At 32.2% G+C, this 22,802-nt stretch overlaps 1 protein-coding gene across 2 annotated transcripts in view; it reads right to left on the bottom strand.

Moving 5' to 3' along the window:
- Positions 1 to 22,802, bottom strand: part of LOC143057239 (uncharacterized) — a 37,664-nt gene that overhangs the window by 7,831 nt on the left and 7,031 nt on the right. For both annotated transcript variants that reach the window (XM_076230510.1, XM_076230509.1), the window contains exons 7-23: positions 21,980 to 22,023; positions 17,638 to 17,678; positions 17,040 to 17,140; positions 16,349 to 16,433; positions 15,103 to 15,216; positions 14,394 to 14,595; positions 12,555 to 12,647; positions 12,207 to 12,296; positions 11,410 to 11,530; positions 10,466 to 10,613; positions 10,088 to 10,193; positions 9,328 to 9,391; positions 8,871 to 8,953; positions 8,143 to 8,224; positions 7,170 to 7,249; positions 3,509 to 6,419; positions 471 to 604 (exon numbers count right to left, since the gene is read on the bottom strand). In XM_076230510.1, the coding sequence (XP_076086625.1) occupies positions 471 to 604; positions 3,509 to 6,419; positions 7,170 to 7,249; positions 8,143 to 8,224; positions 8,871 to 8,953; positions 9,328 to 9,391; positions 10,088 to 10,193; positions 10,466 to 10,613; positions 11,410 to 11,530; positions 12,207 to 12,296; positions 12,555 to 12,647; positions 14,394 to 14,595; positions 15,103 to 15,216; positions 16,349 to 16,433; positions 17,040 to 17,140; positions 17,638 to 17,678; positions 21,980 to 22,023 (4,499 nt within the window). The remainder of the gene's footprint in view (positions 1 to 470; positions 605 to 3,508; positions 6,420 to 7,169; positions 7,250 to 8,142; positions 8,225 to 8,870; positions 8,954 to 9,327; positions 9,392 to 10,087; positions 10,194 to 10,465; positions 10,614 to 11,409; positions 11,531 to 12,206; positions 12,297 to 12,554; positions 12,648 to 14,393; positions 14,596 to 15,102; positions 15,217 to 16,348; positions 16,434 to 17,039; positions 17,141 to 17,637; positions 17,679 to 21,979; positions 22,024 to 22,802) is intronic.

Genomic DNA, 22,802 nt, shown 5'->3' on the forward strand with positions numbered 1-22,802 from the left:
TGTTTCCTTTTTTATTTGCATTATTGTGGCCAGAAATCATTACTTTAGGCCACATTTGAAAGAATGCCTGTTTCCCCTCCCACATATCTACCCTTTCGAACAGGCCAGGAAGGCAGGTTCTTTTTTTTTTCTTTTTTTTTAACTGCATGTCATGAATGGTTTGACTTGCCCAGTCAAGGTCATTTATCAGTTGTTTGAGCTCAATTTGAGTGTATTTATTTATTTCAAGCACTTTCCAAAAATGGAAACAAATTATTTTCGGGAAAAAAAATTATTTCGATTTTTTTGTGGAATATAATTTTTTGACCCAGTGGCTAATTTTTGACGAAGAAGGAGGGGGAAACAAACATAATTTTGGCCTTAGAATAAGTTAAAGCTATTTCAATAGCAGAGGTGCAGTTTACTTTCATTCATCATTGCAGGCACAGGAAAATGATAAGAAAGAGCAGACTTAAAGACTTTAAAATAACCTGTGTCTGAAGATCTGTCTTTGACCTTTGAATAGCCTTTAACCTTCTATCCCAAATTTGTTCAACAGCAGCTTGTGTATTTAGCATTGAATAATTGTCTTCCTCATGCTGAGAAAAAAGTGGTTGGCTGCTTACTGAAAAATAAAAAAGCTTCAAATAATCCCAGTAGGAGGCACTGCAGTAGCTGTCCCACATTACTGTAGATGTCTTCCTTGTTCATGTTGTTTGTTTTAAAACACAATACCCTGTGCAAAACAAAATCCCCTCTCAATTATATTTATCAATTGTGCAATATTGAATGTGCTTAAGTAATTTAGCCGAAGAACAGCAATCAACTGTCTAGTATGAACAAAATCTTAGTTCCGAAGACGTTCAGTTTGACAGGTTTACAATTCATCCAGTCAGTCAGCATGGTCCAGGGGTACTGCTTGTACAAATTATTTCTATTTACCTGAAGAAGGAAATTATGATTTACTTATATAATTTTTGTTTAGCTATATTCATATTTTCGTACAAGGTTGGAACAATTTCCCCTTTATTTTCTCCAGAAATTTACTTAGATAAATATTTGTTTTGTTTAATCCCTTCAATTCTGAAGTTTCTCAATTGAATAGTTTCATATTTTTCATGTCCCAACCTTTTTTAGCCGACCTTTAGTCAAAATGATAGGGCTAAAAATAAAATATTGTTTGTTTCCCCTCCCACTACCGACCCGGTAAAATCGCCGCGACTCGAAAAATTTTATTGGCCATTCTTGTCCAAAATTTTTTTTTTGCTCTGTTGGTTTTTGGTGATATCTTTCCGATGCTGTAGTAAACATGCACATTCGTCTCAACTCGGCCAATTCCGTACCCTCATCTAACTGATAGAAGGAGAGTAGCGGCTTCTACCGAGGATTGCTGAATGTAAAGGTGCATTGGTTTTTTGTCATACCTTTACGATGCTGTAGTCAACAAGTGTTTTAAATCAAGGCATTTTTGCATTGAAGTGTCTATATGATTCGGAATCAAGGAAAACAAACATAATGCCTTGCCACATGATTTGTGTTGCGTGCAAATGTGATATTTGAAAATAAAAATCTGAAGCATCTTTCAACCACTGAGTGCACCTTGATTGGCTTTGTCTCTTACCTCTGTTCCTGTTTAAAGGATAAAACCTTAAAGTAAAAATGGTCTGAATCGTGCTTTGAAATCAATTTACTTTTGTCTTTGACTTCGAACAGGTTGGGCACAAGTCAGAAAATATTGGATACCTGAATTCCCTGCTTTCAGGGAACATCCCTGATTTCTGGTGTAAACAAATCAAGTTAAAGGAGTAGGTTCAGTAAGACCCCTTTTTGGCCCCAAAATATAGCAGTTTTAGAAAATTGTGAAAATGTAATCGTTTAGATATTTATTGAAAAGTAGAATGTTTCTGCTACATAAATATGGGCTGTTTTTGACAATACAATGCACATGTATCGGGTACTAGCATTATTAAGTCATGCTAAATTACTGAAATCTTCACAATTGTAGCATTTTACTTAAATTTTAGACGGTTTCCGTCTTAAATGAAAGTGGCCGCATTCGTGTTCATTCATAATATTGAAATGTAAGTTGTATTTGATGATAATACATAATATATATAAAGGTTGAGGATGAACACGAATGCGGCCACTTTCATTTTTGACAAAAACCATCTGAAAAGTGACGATTTTTGGCATATTTGATAGATTTTTCATATTTAAACTTGAATTGGAGCGTTTTTAATGACTTAAAGAGTTAAAATCTTTCACATAAACTAATTGAATCAATTGAAATAGACTCTTAAGTGTTTAGAAAGTGTCTAAAATCTTTTGTTAGATGGACTTGAAAATTGAGGCTGAAATCGGCTCTTACCGGACCTACTCCTTTATTTTTATTTTTCAATTTATGGCATGTCATTTACAAAAGGGCACGTTTTACATTATAACTGCATCAGCCGAATTTGTTAATACTCAAAGTATGCTAGGTCTAGGAACAACAAAACATGAATAAGTGAAGCCTTGTTTTTTCTAGAACTCGAAAAACATACAAATCTTTTGTTTAGGAATTAATTGTCCAAGCTGCATGATCCAGGTGTAACTGAACATAACTGAATTATGTTCACTTCTACTGAAAATTTGTGTTCATTGAATTTTTATTCCCAAGTCATTAACATGTATGTATCTTTTTGTCATCTCATAATTGATGATCAAGGTATGAATTGGTGAACACAGGAATTTTTTTGTTCTGAGTTTGCATCAAATTAGACTTGAAATAAGCTTGATTTTTAACTAATGAAACACTTGCTTTCATTAAACATTGTTATCACATGAAAAATGTGTGCTTTTGTAGATTTCATACCATCAAATGAATAGGAAAAAGGAGGTCCTTTTATACTGTTTTTAACACCAGAAGACTGGGGTTTACACTGAATACAGGGAATACCCCAATTTTCTTGACTTATCTTACCTGTTGAATTTTGTAAAAATTCAATATAGAATAAGAAAATTATATCAAGAAATAAAATAATTTGCCTACCTACCTACCCATACCCTGATAACCCCAGTAGGGGAGGGGAAACAAAAATATTTTTAATGTTGGCCTAGTATGGATTATATTTTCATTGTTGAAGGCTGTACAGTTGCCTATAATTGCTTACACAACTTCTTTGAACTTTGGTGGATAGTTGTCTTTTTGGCAATCATACCACATTGTCTTATATGTTTATGTTTGGTTTTCTTTGAAATATTTATCATCGTTCTATTATGTCTATTTTCTTGTTTTAACTCTTACCGCAAAACTAAAACTGATGTGGAAATTTCCTAGTTTATTTATACATTTCTATAAAATTATAATACAAATATTCTGATAAATAAACAAAAAAAAGTGATTAGCATGAAATGCATCACAATGTATAAACTGAGTTGGAAAAAAGATCTTACTATTTAAAATGTTTGCAGTTGTTGCGTAAAACACAAGAGCATGATGGACTTACATATACCATGTTGTGAAGAAAAAATTTGGTATCATACTGACCTGAGTTAGCAGTTGTTTCTTTCTTATCATCATCTGCTAGTTTACGAGCCATTTCTTCGTCAGCCTTTTCCTGCTGAATTCTCCACTCGTCATTATCATCACTGTTGACTGAAACTGAACTCAAATCATCCCTGCCATTATTGTGTATTTTCTGAGCAAGCTCAAGATCTCTCTTTTCTTGACTTTCTTGATCACTAAAAGTTACTATCCTATCCTGATCTTGGTCCAGCAAAGTTTGAGCAAGTTCAAGGTCTTCCTGCTCTCTCCTCAACTTTATCCTGATATTTTCTTCCACATCATGCTGACTTATGACTTCTTGGAGTGAGATTAATGTTTCTGATGGCTCATGTTTTTCATCATTAGAAGCACTAATCACGCTGTGTTTTCTTTTTCTTAAGTTTCTTTTCTCTGTTATTTCATCCTGATCTGGAGAGTAACCTCCGTTGTTTAGTCTTTCCTGGAGTTGTCTTGCCATTTCTTCATCCGTTTGTTCAAATGACTGAGTACTATCTGACTGTGTATCAACATTTAATATTTCATTCTCAATCTGGTTTGGCACAGAAACTGATTCTGGATTTTTATTGTCCCACTTATTAACCCTCTTTTCTATTCTCTGACCCAATGAAATCTGACGTCTTCTTAATTCATGTTTCAAATCTTCTTCTTGCTCTAATTCTTTGTTTATCTGTTCTTGTATTTTCCTTGCAAATTCTTCATCATCAATGTGTGAAGCAATGGCTGTAGATTTATTTTCACTAATGTCAACACTCAGATGGTCATTAAATATTTTCTCAGACTTTATTCTCCTACTGAGAGATCTTTTTAGTTGTTTATTTTCGTCACCAGGTTCAAAATCTATATCATGATTGAAAGGTTCTTTTTCTATTTTCACTTTTGATTCACATATTTCGAAAGAATTATTATCTGGCTCTTTTTTAACACTGACAATTTCATCATCATTTTTCATCTCGCAGGCTTTCACATTTTCACTGAGATAATCCCTATCTTGAATTTCATTTTCTAATTTACAACCACTTTGAATTGTATATTGTGATTCATAACCCTCACCATCATTCAAGTGATCTGTTTCAATGTCATCAACAAAGCCTAAAAGCAAGCTCACAGACTGACTCTGTTGTGTTAGTTCTTCAATTGTAGCAGTTTGAAGGTCACAAGCATGACTAGTCTCAAGGTCACTATCATGACAAATCTCTTTTTGCTTACTGTCTCCATAATTCATATTTTTGTTTATCATTTTCAAACTCTGTTTTGGTGTTATTCTTGCTGAAAGCCTTTTTGATGTCATCGGAGATTCTTTATCAGGAGAGGGCGGTATAACATCAATATCTTCTTCTTCGGTGCAGACGTCATTCAATCCTATAGATTCAGGTACATTTATGCTAGGAAACAAGTCCTCATTATCAGAATCTTTCTGAGAATCTTCAACAAGAACTTTACCATGCTGTAAGTCATTAACCTGAACATTGTCAAGTCCTTTCAATTCACAAGCATACCCATTATCATTTTTACATTCCTGTAAAATTGTCTCCCTTGATTCCTGTAAGATTGTCTCCCTTGATTCCTGTAAGATTGTCTCCCCTGTTTTTTCATTGCTGACATTGGTTTTTGTTAGCTGCAAACTGTTTTCGATCTGAATTGTGTTTTGATGATTTTCATTTTCATCTTCTTTATTAGAAATACTTTCAACTTGACAACCTTTCCTTTGATGTTCTTGTGACATATCTTCAAATTGTTTGTCACTTGGTGACTGATATATTGGCAGCCCATCATCACAGTACGATTCCAGCTGACTATTACCATCCAATATCTCTACACAACTATCACTATAGTCTGTACCTTGTGAATCTATTAAAATCACATCTTCTTTTATCTTGTTGTCAGATGAACAATCAGATCCTAGATTTGCCTTTTTTGTTTTATTACTCTCCCTACTATTTGTGTTAGACACAGATATTTCCATTTTGCTTTGTTCAATTGCTAATCGTATTTGTTCTTCCTCTGACAAAGTCTCCACATTTATACCTATCCTATTACATTGATTACTAGGATTACTCTGTGTCAAGGCTAATCTCATTTCCTCAGCACCATCTAACACATGTTGATAAGATTTTCCTTCAAAAGTTTCATTCCTGACTGTTTTATCAACATTATACCTAGTATCAAACCCATATTGGTCTAAAGAATTATCAGCACATGACTCTTTAAAATTATTAGCACACAACTGTACAAGATTATCAACACACGACTGTTTAAGATTGTCAACAAATGACCTTTCAAGACTGCTTAACTTTATAACCTTCTGCAGTTCCTCGTCTTCACAATCATTTGTCACAGAAGTTCTTTTGATATCTTGATTACATATTGGCACATGTTTCCCATGCCTGATAGGTGATTGGTCAAGTGTACTTAATTCTAACACCCTTTGAAGTTCATTATCTTGACTGTCACTGGAGAAAACAGTCAGGTTTTTCTTTATTTCCTGTTTACTCATTTCAAGAATTTTTTGCAGTTCTTCATCTTGACTGTCAGACATACCTACATTTGTTGAAATGGCTGTGTCAGTGTGGGGTACGTTACCTGAAGTTATTGTAGAACATGGTTTTGTTTTTTCATCTGATCTAGAACATCTAGGCTGATTGAGTTTAAGATCATATTCACACTGCCTACTAAGCTCTAGAGCTCTTTTTAAATCTTCATCTTCACTTTCTTCCCTCTCTAACTCTCCTCTTATACTACTTCCTGTATTTACAAGCTTTGAATTCTTTGATGTCTTAGGTGATCTTTTTCTGGAAGGTGTTGCACTAGGAATACCTTTCTTAGGAGTTTTTCTTAAGGAACCACTTGTACAAGTAGGAAGGTCAGTCTCTTCTTGTCTGCTTTTAGCTAATGCCTGAAAAATATGTCTTTGCCAGTTAACAAGTTGAACTGTGAGCAATTGCTCATTAATGATACCCCTGCTATTAGTATTTGTTCAACAGGTAGTTGATGAGTGATGAATCTGAAAACACACCACACAGTTTGGCATGCTCACATAAAACTTGATTAAATATCAGAAAGCCTTGTTATTTTTTGACAAAATTTCGAGAAGAAAATTGAGAAAATTCTTGAGAAAAATGCAATGAAAATTTTATACATAATTGGCCATAATATTTTAAAGTATTCTGTAATAAGAATGTGTCCATAGTACACTGATGCCCCATCGGCACTATCATTTTCTATGTTCAGTGGACCGTGAAAATGGGGTACAATCTCTAATTGGGCATTATAATTTAAAAGATCATTTCATAGGGAATATGTTAACTAAGTTTCAAGTTGATTGGATTTAAACTTCATTAAAAACTACCTTGACCAAAAACTTTCACCTGAAGCGGGACAGATAGATGGGCGAATGGACGGACGCACAGACCAGAAAACATAATGCCCATAGATGGGGCATAGTAAAAACAAGTTGATAAGCACCATAACTGAAAATGTACCTCAACCTATATCAGCTTCAATCCAAGTTTTAGGAGGCTCTTATGTGTGGTTCCTTACAAAATGTTACTAAAATTCAATGGGATTCTTGCTCTTTCATGATTGATCTTGTATCACTTTTTGTTTATATAAAACAAGGCCTTATATTAAGGTAACGTGTAATAACCTGTTGCATCATGAATTCTTCTGTATCAACATCAGCAGGCTGATTGTCAGTGTTGTCTGCTCTTCTACTGGTATTCTCACCTGAAATATTTTTATTAGAAATTTAGTAACGGTCTTAAGGCTTATGTTATACAGTAATAGACCTTTATTTACATGTATGGAGGGGACTACCAATCTAAATAGTAGATTTTTTCAGTATCAAAATTTTGTATCTGTTTTTCTGGTAGACATTGTATATTTTATAATATTTAAGGTATTATGCATGTCATTTATGATGTTGCCTACATTCGAACATTCCAACTTATGCAAAATACTTTTTATAGGTTAACATATTTCTAATTCATACATGTAATTTCTAAATAGGAAAGAATTCCAAATGTGTAATGAGGTTGCTACTTGTATGTACAAGTAATTTCTATAATAGACGAAAGATGTCCTAAATACACATGCAATATATGAATCTGGCAGTTAAGAACCCAAAGCTAATATGAGGCAGGCATTACCTGTAAATGGGGACGAAGTCTGTATGAATTATTTTTTTGTAACTTAAATATTTGTTGAAAAAAAAGAAACGGAAATACCGTAACGTTTCCGATTTTGGTTCTGTTGTTAGGGGTTTTAGTTGTGACGTTATTTAAATTATGACGTCATATGCAATGTAAACAAAGAAACGCTATCATCAGGTAACGTTTTTTCATATCAAGGAATTATTAAAAGTGAAATTGGTATTGCGCGTTCCTTCCTATTTTATACTAGACTGATAAATATATATTTTACTCAAAGTTTCATACAGATGAGACCGGAAAAAGGAAGTACATTGTACATTTCTGCGCAGGTCCGGGATTTCAAAACATGACATAAAAAAAATTGAACGATTTTGAGTTCATTAGTACAATGAAACATATAACAGTATAATTGATCATCGGGGTGATGCGTCCCTTTGAAGGACTACTGACAGATAAGTAGTGGCATACCATTATTATTGTTCATTTGGTCCCTGATTTTCTTTGTATCTTGGTTATTTTCTGTCCTAACTATGTAAACTTGTGCAAACACCTATAATAATAGAAATCATGCAATTAAATAAATATTAGAATTTGAAAATCTTTAAATGAAGGGTTCAAGAGTTAACGCACAGACTCTGTTTGGCAGCCTCATGTCTAACCAGCTTTACATCTACAAATCCATAACCCAAATTTCCATTTGGAAATCCGGTAAAAAACATCTAGCTTTTAGTGGTTGTTGTTTGTTGATGTGTTTCATAAGTGTTTCTTGGTTTTTATATAGCTTAGACTGTTGGTTTTCCTTGTTGAATGGCTTTACATTAGTCATTTTTGAGGCCCTTTATAGTTTGCTGTTTGGTGTTGAAGGCCGTACTTTGACCTATAATGGTTTACTTTTACAAATTGTGACTTGGATTGAGATCTAGAGTTATCTCATTGGCACTCATACCACATCTTCTTTTATCTATTTAAAAAAACTTTATAGAAATAAAAAGAGAAAAGAATACAGGCTCAGAGTTGAGGGTAAAAAGTGCATAATCTTTACAACTCAGTACTGTCAAGCTGCTCCACATTAGGAAGTCAGTCTGTTCAGTAGTTAAAGAGAAAAATGTGACAAGAATTTTTGTTGGTTGACAAGGTAATTGCAATATAGCCTTGACTTTTGGAGAACTGAAGGGATATACTGATTGTCATCCTACCTGTATCTGTAGTTGTCTGTAACACATAATGTCATAATGAACCATATTATATGCATTAGTTATAAATCTATCTTGTACCAAGTCTGTAAAATATAAATGTCATAATGAACCCATGCTGTATGCATTAGTTGTAAATCTATCTTAGACCGATTTCATTATATCTTTCAAAAGCTCTGATTATTCCTGCTGATGTCATGACACAAAAAACTTTTCTGTATTCAAGAATTAGTCAATTTTCCACTTTATTTCATCTTGACAAGTTAACAACTTTGACCACTGTACTTTACCAAGACAGTAGTTCTACAATGCAAAAAGTGTTAAATTCTCATAAATGATGGGTAAACTGACATTTTTAACACAAGAAAATTTACTGAACTAAGGTGTAAAAATGGCCTGCATCAATTGATATAGTGTAAGTCTTAAAAATACATATATCTATTGGACTTAATCGGCTTACCTTCTGTATTTTCAGGATGATCATGAGTATCTACCAAACACTTATTCTGTAAAGTCTGTCTTCTCTGTAATGACATATTACTCTTTTAAATCATTCATGAAAACCATGAAAACTTGTGTTTATTTAATACATATATATTCTGTATGGTTCAGTTTCCTATTGGCTGAAATAAACACAATAATCAAACAACCATATGTGCTTTCATAATAACAGGAAGTTAGAGTGTACTTATAACATTTCATTGAATTTCTCCCCATGAAAATTACTCAATTGGCTGTTTCAATGCATTCTGGGTAATATTTTCAAAAACGTCCACCCAAACATTGTGATTGGTTGAAAACGTTCCAAACAATTGAAATTCAGCCAATGAGATAACATTACTTTCATTTCAGTGTTTGAACAATGAGATTACCCATAGTCCTCTAGAATCTGAAAAGGTTGACTACTGTGCATACTAACCTAAGTTTATCGGTTTGTTTTTTTGGTTAATGGAAAAATCACCAAAATCCTTAAACAATTGGGGAATGTGTAGTAATTAATTCAAAGAATGGAAACTAATTTTGGAACATAGTGATGTACAGACATACAGAATAACAAGGGTAACACTTAATGCACTTCTAAAGTTTTTTATCTATCATGAATTCATTCTGTTAATAAATGTTTCCAAAAGATAATTCAACATATTGGCAACCAGGAAGTAAATATCTGACAGATTTCAAAAATTCAATACATGTGTAATGATTAATGTCATAGCACTTACTTTGTTATATGCCTCTAACCCCTGCAGTATTAGAACTTGTTTATTTGTCGGTGTGTGGAGTTCTTCTTTCACACTTTCTACTGTAGTCTGTAAACCTCGACTTTCTCTGTAATGTACAACTGTTCAATATACAGGAGGCATTTAAGGGTAGATATTCCATTCCTTCTTTTAATAAACATTATCAATTGAAATGCTAATACAAGCACCTAACAACTTGGAATGAAAAGGACCCACTAGATAAATTGGTACTGAAATTGACTTTCATGTGAATATTCACCGCAAAAAGGTATTTTTAAAATGTTAGAATGACCTTCGACTTAAACTTTTTCTTTCTTCTTTAGTGAATAAAAGAAAATTGATTTAAGCATACTAAAATACCTGAATATGTTGTCAATGAATTGTTGATCAGGCCACACTGTATTTGTAGTCTGTCTGAAGTCGGTCTGTGGTATAACTGTTGATTTAGGTTGTACATTAGCTCTCCTCACAAACTCGTTATACATCAGGCAATGATCTCTGAACAATCCTAATAAAAAATAAAGCATCATTGATGTTGTGATTCAGCCAGTTTTGTAGCTTACATTTTGTCTGACTATGCTTTCATTAATTATTTTGCTATCTTCATTTCCTTAATCTTTCTGTAAAATTTCTATTCTATTGCCAATTGTAAACTGGCATAATTCTAGAAAGGTTAAAGGGACATCACCAAAATTCAAACTCTATCTGTATTTTTTTTGTTAATAAGCAAGTGTATAAGTTTCCTAACTTTTAGATGTTGCAAACTAAAGTTAAGAGAATTGAAACGAAAAATCGGCAATTTATTTATAAGTAAAAGGGCATAACTTTAGAACGGTTAAAAGAGATGCCACACAAATTCAAAACTGATCAGTGTTTTGGGGTAATTAGCATTGTGTATAATTTCATAACATTTGGCAAACTGAAGTTGGAGAACAGAAACCAACTTTGAGACGTACAGAAGGAGAAACAAGGGTAAAACTTACTGAGGCATTAAAAGTAAATCTGATATTTCACTGGGACAGTTTGCCATTAAGATGATCAGCTATACATGGTGCAGTGTCCAGCCTACACAGACTGTATTGTACTTTAGACATAAGCCAAAGACATGAGCATTTTTATGATTGTGTACATTTTATATCATCAATACTTCTTGTATAATTTCAAAAATAAAATAAAGAAATTAAATATGCTTGCACAATGAGACAACTCGCCACCAGGTTTCAAAAGACATGAAAGAAGAGGATTTAAGCAATTATAGGCCAAATTTACTTTCAACTTGACTTTAAATCATTTAGACTGGTTACCTTTATTGACTGCAGCAGATAACAGTACTGTAAACCATTTAAGCCACGTAGCTGACTTAAACCAGGACGCTGTGTAGTTGATGTAAAATCCATTGTGCAGAAAAATATTCTCTAGCTCATCCTAAAACATATAAAAAGTTACAAGTCAATCAGTATAAAATAAGAATATGTGTCCATTTGACATCATGCCCTGCTCGTTAGTTTTCATACCGTGTAATGAAAAGTTGGTAAATGCCAAAGCTTGATTGAAAGATTCCATGGTATCTATGGTAACTGTAAATGAAATATACTACAAGAATACCAAGTTTGTAGATATTCTTTCTTTATTATTGTCATTGTCGCTTACGACTCTATGACCCTACAGGTACCATTTTTTATAACCACTACTTTTCATGAAGTCAACGACTTGCAATTGTTAAATAGTGTTTAAAACATTGGATCCAGGTTTGGATGTTAAAAAGACTGCTTCAAGTTGGAGAAACATATGTTGACAAAAAATTAGAAGTAGTTTTACCTCAGGAATAGATTACCTTAGCTGTATTTGGCAAAACTTTTAGGAATTTTTGGTCCTCAATGCTCTTCAACTTTGTACTTTATTTGGCTTTTAACATTTTTTATTCTAGTGTCACTGATGAGTCTTTTGTAAACGAAATGCACATCTGGAGCAAATACAAAATTTCAATCCTGGTATCTATGATGAGTTTTTTTACCTTTACACAATATTTCTCTTCTTTTATAGGAGGGCAAAGCAACTTCAAAACATACTTAGCACCAATAGTACTATAATCAATACCTACCTTCAGTTTTTGTTGTTGTTGGTCTGTTCTGTACCTCAGTGATGATATACTTCCCTCCATCAGATAAAAACAATTTGGTAAACCACAACCCTGGAAAATTAATAGGTCATAAAATTCATTTCAGAAGTATAAGAGAAAAAAGTAATGTTATTTTGCATAGCATATTGAAAATTTCAAAGAATTAACAACCAAAATGTAGCTATTTTGTATACTTTTAAATTGCACATACAACTCATCACTATGAAGCTACCGACAGACAAGGTAACTGTAATATATCTCAAACTTCAAGAGGAGTGATTATAATAATAAACTTTCTAGAGTATATTGTGAAAGGTAGTAAATTCTTACCAACATTCTCAGAACTTGTTTATGAAATCTTTTAGTCCTAACACTATCATCTAAATCTTCCCATCCTTTTCTTTCAACAATGAATGGCAGAACCTGGTGAAAAATTAAAATACATGAATACTTGTATGCAGTTAGAATTTCCATACACATAGAGAAACATGTACAATATATTTTTTTATTTCATATTTGTCAAGGTATATAAAAAACATACTCATGACTCTGCTTTGCTTATTGTTGAAGGCCATACAGTGACAAAAATTTATTAATTTCTGTGTCATTTGGTCTCTTCTAGAGAGTTGTCTCATTGGCAATCATACCACATCTTTTTTTTATATGATATGAATTATTTACTTATTTTAAGTACTTATGTTGTTCAGAGGAAAAATAGATATTTTATGGATTCTTCTTTTTAGTTCAACCAAAGTTGTTCCACTCTCTTTAAGGGCATACGATACAGATTTGATCCCGTATTTACAGTTTGATGAAAATTTCCAAAAAGGTTATTTTTTGCCTGATTAAATCAAATATGTAATAAACAAGAATGTGTCCTCAGTACACGAATGCCCCACTCGCACTATCATTTTCCATGTTCAGTGGACCGTGAAATTGGGGTAAAAACTCTAGTTTGGCATTAAAATTAGAAAGATCATATCATAGGGGACATGTGTACTAAGTTTGAAGTCGATTGGACTAAAACTTCATCAAAAACTACCTTGACCAAAAACTTTAACCTGAAGCGGGACAGACGGACGGACGAACGAACAGACAGACGGACGGATGCACAGACCAGAAAACATAATGCCCCTCTACTATCGTAGGTGGGGCATAAAAATATACCTTCATGTGCTACTTTTTGAGTTAAATGAGGTCGAAATTTGTATATATTTGCTAAAAATAATTTGTAATTTCTGTATTTTATAAGTATTCCCAAAAATTATGAATTTTTTATTCAGAAATAACTCATTTTTATCAAATGGTCATGAATTGAGAAAAAAACAGAATTTTTGCTGTATATTTATCAACATTAAAAAAATTGCACTATTTACAGTTTTATAAAATTTGGTTCACATAATCTCCCTCCAAAATGAAACAAAATGTCGTTTTAAAAAATAGGGGTCCATGCACTCGTTTTCAAATTAAATCAGTTTGAATGATAAAAATCAGTCGAAAATGCATCTTTTCCCGATATGTCACAGTTTGACGTCACGAAAATAACATTTTACGTTACCAACGTCATTACCTCCCCTGTTACTGTATTGTATGCCCTTAAAGATCAGGGTTTAGAAGTAACAATGAAACTATCAATTACCATAACATATAAAGAATTCACATCATATCTATATTCTAAGTTGACTTGATGAACTTACAGCAGTCATGTTAATTGGTTCGATGTTTAACTGTTTGATTATTGTTTGGTTGCTGTCACAATGAACATTTCCCCACATGTTTATTTAGTTCTTGTGACACTGAATTTCATGGGTATGAGTAAACCACAAATTTCAATGCTTAACAAATCACAAATTATCTAAAGGCTTACATTGTCTGCAGGCATTGACAAAACCAAAAAAACATAGTATTTATGTAAAACAATTTTTCCTAAATCCTTGAAAATTGTAAAGCACAAAAATGAACTTATCCATAGTACTTGAGGATCTGTAGAATATATAGATACAGCCTCCACTATCTATTGTTCACATCACTAAAGAAGATAAGATCAGTATAATTCATTTCCCTCCTTTCTTACTCTCCCATCCCTGTATAGTACAGCTGGCAGTACATGAATATTTGCCATTAGTAATCTAAAAAAGATTTGAACTTGATATTAAAAGTACCGAATACCTTTTCTAATGAAGGTTGTCTTTGATCATATTTGACATCTGGTCCTTGTAAAGGAGGGGTCAGTATCCATATGTAGTCCCCAGCAGGTAGGGACCTCACTTGAGCATCTATTCCCCATTGGTCAGCTAGCTGTAGAAACCTGTTTTTGTCTCTCTCCTGCTCATCAATTATTAAACACACTTTTCTGGTGCCACAAACTGTACTAAAATTCAAGATTAAAACTACAGTTATTTCTAATCAATCTACACTTTTCTACTGACTTAGAAACATGTTGTTGTAAATTTCCCTAGATCTGATGAAAATAAATAGAGAATGTGTCCATGTGACAAAGATGATGCGCTCACTTGCATAAAACTTTTTAAAGGGAAATAACTCCAGATTGGTAAACTTAGTTAATGAAAAGAAACAAAAAATTCAGCAAACTGTTCCATTTGTAAAGGGGCATAACTCTAGAACGCTAAAAGTGATGTCACACACATTCAAAAGTGATTTTCTATTGTGGTAATAAGCATTGAGTATAGATCAAAAACCAATTTTGAGACATACATATTTAAATATCAAATGAAATCATTATCATAACTAAATGTATACATGTTATCTGCTCTTTGGTCGGGTTGTTGTCTCTTTGACATATTCCCGATTTCCATTCTCAATTTTATGTAAATGCATATGAGTCATAAAGTTAGTGATACTGAGATCTGAATAATACCTGACATCATGTGGTACTGTAGGAAAGTCATGTGACCTCAGAAATCTCTGTACAGACTGTTGATATCTAAACAACTTGGTAGCCAACTGGTGTCCTGATTCTGTTAAAGCATATCTTAAATAATACAAAAAAATTATTCAATATATATTTACAATGAAGGAAAATCTGTTATTAATTTTTTCAAGTTTCAAGCAAGACTTCGAGTACAAATACATTTATACGCAATTTCTGTCAAATTGCATACACTGCTTTTAATCAGCAAATTTAATCTTGACACTTTAAACTTCCTTACCTCCCAACCCTAAAATTAACTATGATGCAAATAGTTATAAAATTGGTGCATTCTTAGAATCAAGGCATGTTGACAGATCATTTGTGAAAAAGTTTGCTTACTGCAAGACAAAAATGTTAAATGTACAAATCATTTTTCAGGGCAGATGTAAACTAAATTATTTATCATGTGTTATGGTCAGTAATTTTGCTAGCGCTCGCCATTTTCGTAATTTACGAAACTGTTTTCTAAGTGACAAAAGTATTTCAAATCTTTTTTAAAATTTTAAAAGTGTAAAAATATTTTTGCAAGAAAAATCTACCTGTCTTCATGTTTTTGATAAGTTTATGACCCCCAGGTAATTATCATTTACAATAGGTGTTACAAGTTGTGATTACAACTAATCTGCTTATCGCCATTAGATGGGTCACTTATCCGTTAATTATAAATAAACCTCATAATTGTTTTCCACAGGAAAATCAGTCAGTCAGCATTTCAACAACCAGGAGTATATTTTAAACTTAATAGAAATGATTTCCAAATATCAATTTAGACGTCTTATAAGGATAATGATTATGCAGTTAGATAAATTCATTGCAACCTCATTTCTACTGTGATTCCTTTTTTAAAAAAAATTGTAAGGGATCCGTGGAACCCAGTGTCTCGCCTACTTTTGCTGTTAATCGCAGATTCAACAAAAATGAGGAAGAAAAATCACTTAAAATATTCCTCTCTTCCTTAGTTGGTTGGACAATGATTCCAAGCAATATCAGCCAAAGTGGACGATGAGTGTTCCTGCTATTGACTGCTTAAGTCATAGTTTTTCAACTTCAAGTTGGTCTAAAATTGTCTAGTTGATCCAATAGCAGATTTTGAAATTTTTTAAAAAGTCCTGTTCAAAGGGGGGCTTTTGAATTAGATACAAGGAAAAAATATCCCAGAAGTCCATTAACTTATTTTTTTCTAACAACTTACGTTGGATTAGCTGAATCTTCTCTCTGAACAAAATGTTTTGCTATCAGACTGTTCTCTATACATTCAAATCCTCCAACATATCTTCCTAGAAAATCAAAACAATACGTCTAAAGTTACAGTACTCAAATTGCAACAGGCACACAATCTGCATAAGAAGTGACATATATCTTGTAAATTTTCTTAAGAGACTACACCATTTGCAGTTCTATAAATTATCATTATGGATGTATTTCTCTATAGCTAAAGATTCTTAAAAGATATACAATACAGTAATATTATTAGATTATAGAAACTTTGGATGCGACTTCTACAAAAAATGAGAAATAAATATGTCACAAACATCTATTTTTAAATATACAGCCATGCACTGTAGTCAAATGGTTCTTTAAAAAAGTTGAAAAATAAAACAAAACACAACTTATTCTCTTTTATCGATATGCAGTTAACCTGGTTGCAATAAAGATTCACCTAATTAGAGAATCTTGAATAGAGAATCTTGAATTGTTTATAGGTCTTTTCAAACCTATTTTTTATGATGGTGTGCAATGTTCAAATTTTGAACATCTTTGTGAACTAATGTCAAAACTGAATTTCAACAAATGAAGAGTAAAGGAAATTCAATACACATGTGGTGCATTCAAAAAGAAACAATTTGAACTTAACAAATAATAAGATAAAATGTTCTTCCTACCATTCTGTTTATCACTTAGATCTGTATCTGTTAATGGTTGGCCTCTGTTCTTGATCTCATCCTCAGTCATACTTAACACACGTGGAGTCTCCGTCATACCACTAGAATAAAGGAATTAATTATTATCAAAATGTTTGTTTCCTGTTTTTCAGACATCAATAGTTTAAAAGATTTTTTTTTGTCTTCAAATAAAATTATCTTACTGTTTACTTTTAAAAGTGATATCAGACAACCATTGTGTAAGTCAACACCCCTTACAAAATATCTCAATAAAAAAATATAAATATATTTAGGTGATGACTAGACCATATCCAATCAAAACTGTTGTTAAATGTCATATATGACATATACACTCTTTTGTGTTTGAAGCAAAAGCTAAATATGATCATGATATATTATATATAGTTTCATAATTCATATCATCAATTTGATCCAAGATGTATCAGATGAAACCATTTTGTCAAATTGCCCAAGTCTCTCAATTTAGATTTGTCAAATTGACTTGAAAACTCGCTCTATTCTATTTAATGTCATGTATCCATGCTTTATTCTATGTTATCCATGGTATCCACACTTTTTTTTTATTTTATCCACTTACCTGTACAATGCTAACAGGATAGAAAATGGAGCTTTGAATGCCTGAAAATAAATCAGTCAAACGATAACCATACCTGCCAACTGTCACTATTTGCGGGGGATTTCCCCCATGGAGGCTCCCAAATGGAAATTTTGAAACAGCAATTGTGTCCACAATTTTATACAAAACAATTAATTTTACAATGGCAAAAGGCTTGTAAAAGTATGAAGAAGCCAAAAAACAACATTAAAATATATTTGAAGGCCCCCTTGAAGGTTTTCTGGGACTGTGGCAGCCATTTTGCACGTAAAACCCCCATGGGCATTTTGAAAAGTTGGCAGGTATGGATAACAGGAATACTGGTGCATAATAATAGTTAATTTATAGAGAGAAAATAAATTAACTGAGTACAGAAAAAATATAAAATGAGTACAGACAAACTATAGTGCATTACAATGAATCTAAACATCTACTTTTATAGCAAATATACCACTCATCTAATGTTTACACTGACACATCAATATAGAATTCTTGTACTACAAAATTATGAGGTTTGATAAAGATGTTCTCTTTTAATAATTTAAGGAATAAGAAGTTAAACTAGATTTGTAATTGCTAGCAATACACAGGCAAATTTTGCTCACGTGAATCTCATTTCACGTGAATTTCACATAAATTTCACGTTAATTTCACGAGAAGTGATTTTACGTGAAATTCACGTTAACTTTTTACGTGAATTTTACGTGAAATTATTTCACATGAATTTCACGTGAAAAAATATAAATGGTGTCTAAGTTATAAAAAATTAACTGAAAATCAAGAATTTTCTCAACATCTCATACCTTGTATTATATGTATCATATATTCCCTGGGAATCTATTTAATTTCAAAAATTCTAATTTCACGTGAAATATAGTGAATATTTCACATGAAATTCATGTGAAAATATTCATGTTATATTCACGTGAAAAATTTCACGTTAAATTTACGTGAACAATTTCACATGAAATTAACATGAATCAAAACCCCTGTGAAAGTTATGTTTCATTTTATCTGAATTAAACCATGAGTTAATATAAAGACAATTTTAAATTTATTGAGTTAAATTTATGCAATATGAGAAACAAATTCACCTGAATTTTACACATACTATTATTCATTCCAATTTCCTTTTTGCAAAATTGAATCATTTCAAAGCTGTTATTCTTTGTATCTCAAGAAGTACATCAATGTAAATGATTAATAGATAATATTTATCCTTTCTTAAGCATGAATTACCTCCCTTGATAATGGGTTAGATGCAACTACAAAAACATGTTGGTTTTGAATTATATTTTCTATCACTGTTTATATATATATATATATCTAGTAGAGTCATTAAATTGGAATTTTGTATACATGTGTATCTTTAGTTTCAGTTTACAACCTCATGTCCTATGGTAAAGATTGGTCCGCTCTATATCTTGAGAACCGTTATCATTTCAAAGTTTATACTTGACATGTTTATAAACCAACACCAAAGGGTGTGTCATAATTTATGTGCAACTTTCTAGGTTAAAGGTCAAGGTCAAAAACTTTGATTTCAGTTGACAAACCCATGTCCTATGGTAAGGATACAATTTTTTAATGCACATTATTCACAGCGGGGCCCACAGAGATGGCTCCCATCTCAATGACATCTAGTTAATTAAGAGATCAACTATATTTGGTGTAGGTAATGATTGCAAGGTGCACATGTCTGTCTGGCTCGGTTTTTCTGACCTTGGACTTGGTATTATTTGCTTGACAGTATTTGTTTTATGGGTCATGATTGGTTATGTTAACTGGGTAAATAATAATCACCATCAAATCACCAATTGATCATGTCAAAGCTTAAAATACAATACAGTTATCTCCTTTTATAAGTTTGATAAATCATTGGAGATTAAACATGTTAAATTGATGTAATCTTTTTTGCTTGACTACAAATACAAACATGCTGATTGTGTAATACCACCAAATCATGGTACGTCACATCCGGTTGCATACGAAAGTAGGCCTAAAAAAATATTCCCTTGAATTTGACAGTTGTAGAAAATTAACCCTGCATTTCAATGCACTTGAATTTTTCTGAGTCGTAAATATGTATGTTGGGTGTCTGAAAGCATCATTCTTTTTTTATTTGATGGTCTTATAAAATATTTTGGAACGTTAAGGTTACATAGTTACCAAAGCAGGTAACCAGTAAATAACAGTGTAAAAATTGGGTTGTCTACCCTCGGCGGTGGTTACTTTCTTATATGCAATGAAATGTAGTGTGAAATTTTCACTGTATCACTGGAAAGGATTGAACTTTACACATGCAAAGTATTTCTTTGGTTGAAATAAAGGTAAATACTGTACGATTTTTTTAAAAGTGCCAATTTAACAAAGACTAATAGGGAAAAATCAATGGTGGTATTACACCTACAGGATTTTATTATTGGAGCAACATCTTAGGAGGATATAAGTGCAAATGTATGAAGGAATCCTTGGGAACAAAAAGGAATTATATGCAGAAGAGGAGTCTTAAACATTATTAACAGAGTCAAAGTAGTGGTGTATTCAAGAAGTGTAAACCAACTGGAAATAACTATTGTGTATATTTTTTTCAACCTCAAGTACTTTCAGAATTATAATACAATTCAAATTATTGTGTCAACATACATGTTACAGTAAAAAATGAAAATGTTTTAAAATGAATTTTATATAAAAAAATGAAATAACAAATTGTTTAAGCTTTTATTGTGCAGCCAAGCTTTGAGATCAACATTATGCATTAACCTTAAGATCAGGGTTAAAATGAGAAAAACAAACTATTTTTGCATATATGAAATAAGAAGTAAATGGTTGTAAATTACAGAGAGACTTTCAATATGGTACATTTGTATATCAGCTATATTTCACAGAACTTTCTATTTTAGTTTATTAGTACAATAGATATGAGGTAAACATCAATCAGACAGCAATGAATACTACAACAAAAACACCTGAAGGCATTTAGGTTCTAACATGCAGTCCTCAACAAAAGACCGGTGTCTTAAAGATATGCCACGATCTATGAATCAAGAATAGCCATCAACATCAAATTCTTTGAATATCTATTTTTAGTTAAGATGAAATTTAATACAACCACTGAAACGCTTTCTGGCTTTAAATGGGTACATGCATATGTTGCGAGGTGAACTGTTTTTTCTTCTTTAAAACCTTCTTAAAAAGAATTGGCATCTTGTGCAGGTACTTTTCCATATTATGTGATTGGTTTGTATCAAAACTGATGACCACACAATATGACTTATTCATACATACATAATAAAAATCAACTGAAATGAAATATACATCAGTGCAAACATCTATAAAGTCCATAAATCATTTACAAAAAAAGGATTGAGACTCCAAAACAACCATAATTGTTCTAGGAGTTAACTAAGGTGCCCTGGATATTATTTAAAACCTGTGATGATTTTCTTGTTCTTCATTTAAGACCAAAAACATTTGGATGCAAAGAAAGTAGATATAGAATGGAAGTATGAACACATGGTCAAGACTAAGAAGAATGTTAAATAAGCTAAAATCCTGTGAAATTTGTGGGATTGAGGCTGAATTCACTTTAATTTCATTTAAAAAAAAAAAAGGCTTTTTTTTTCACGTGAATTTTACGTGAAGGCTCAATTCACGTGAATTTCACATGAAGGCTCAATTCACGTGAATTTCACATGTAAAATTTCACGTGAAATCTCAATTCACGTGAAATTTTTTTCACGTGAATTTCACGTATAAGCTCGTTTGAGGTGAATCTCACGTGAAAAATTTCACGTGAAATTCACATGAATTTCATGTGATATTCACATGAACAAAATTTGCCTGTGTAACGGATGGCACCTTTCCCAAATTGCAAGGATAACGGCAGCCATTTTGAAAATTCCAAATCAAAGAGCGCCTCTTTACATGCTTATTGTGATTTTTATAAAGTTTCATTCAATTTTGAGCATTTTGAAATTTTTCACATTTTTAAAGTTTCCATGGTAACGGCAACCATTTTGAAAATTCTAAATCAAAAAGCGCCTCTTTACATAATTATTGTGATTTTTGTCCATCTTGAAAGTTCCAACTCAAAAAAGCAAATCTTCACATGGTGGTTCACATTATGGTAAAGTTCCAACAACTTGGGTCCTTTCAATTCTGAGATCCAGAGTGGACAAAAAAGTGTGGAAGAGGGTGCCATAACTATATTTTTGTAAAACCGAACATGATTTTATTATACTGTGTATATAATATCTTATTTAGGTCTAATTTCAATAAAAATCAATAATATAAATTCATTTACTGCATACAAGATACTTACATGAGGTACATATGGTTTGGTCACCTTGGGTGCAACATCAATGTCTGAAAAAAATATATATGGCTTTATTACATAAGGTACATTTAAGGTGTAGCATTCTACTATATACATTGGATATTACGATCACATGTTTCAGACCTGTTTACCCACCATGATGACTCTCAGTAGAATTGTCAGTAGTTTTGCAATGTTGTCAGTAGTACTCTTGCTGAGTGCCGCAAAGCGGCACTAACCATCTAGGGTGGTTTGGGGGCATGTATCATGACAGTATCTGCAGTCTTATTCAGATATTTTTTGCACCAAAGATTATAACCTAAAATTTGCATGATTTGAAAAAAAGTTGAGCTTAAGTTTGGAATAAGTCAATATGCAAATCTGGTATTCACTGTGTACTTATAAAGAAACGTAGGAATCCTGAGGCTGATCCATGTCGACCATGAAATAAACTTGATCGCTATCATTTTGCGCTTTAAGAGAGCGGTGAATTCCAGTCAGAAAAGCACCTTTTAGATACTGATCACTGTAAATGGAAGCAATTATGATTTTTTTCCAGGTTGGTAGAAAATCCGTACTTTTTCATGACAAATCCGTATTGAGTAATTTTATTAAAAATCCGTGTAAAATACGGACAATCCGTACAAGTAAACACCTCTGATGTTTCAAAGGTAATTTTACGTATCCGTAGCCTTGTTTCTATTTTTACATATATATATATATATATATACATATATATATATATTGACGCTATGATTCTATATTTATATGTATATTGGTGGTCTATATAAAAGAACTCTGCTAATTCAGATTTATGACGTCACACATA

The sequence above is a fragment of the Mytilus galloprovincialis genome, chromosome 13 (genome assembly GCF_965363235.1).
Source record: "Mytilus galloprovincialis chromosome 13, xbMytGall1.hap1.1, whole genome shotgun sequence".
Taxonomy (NCBI): Eukaryota; Metazoa; Mollusca; class Bivalvia; order Mytilida; family Mytilidae; genus Mytilus; species Mytilus galloprovincialis.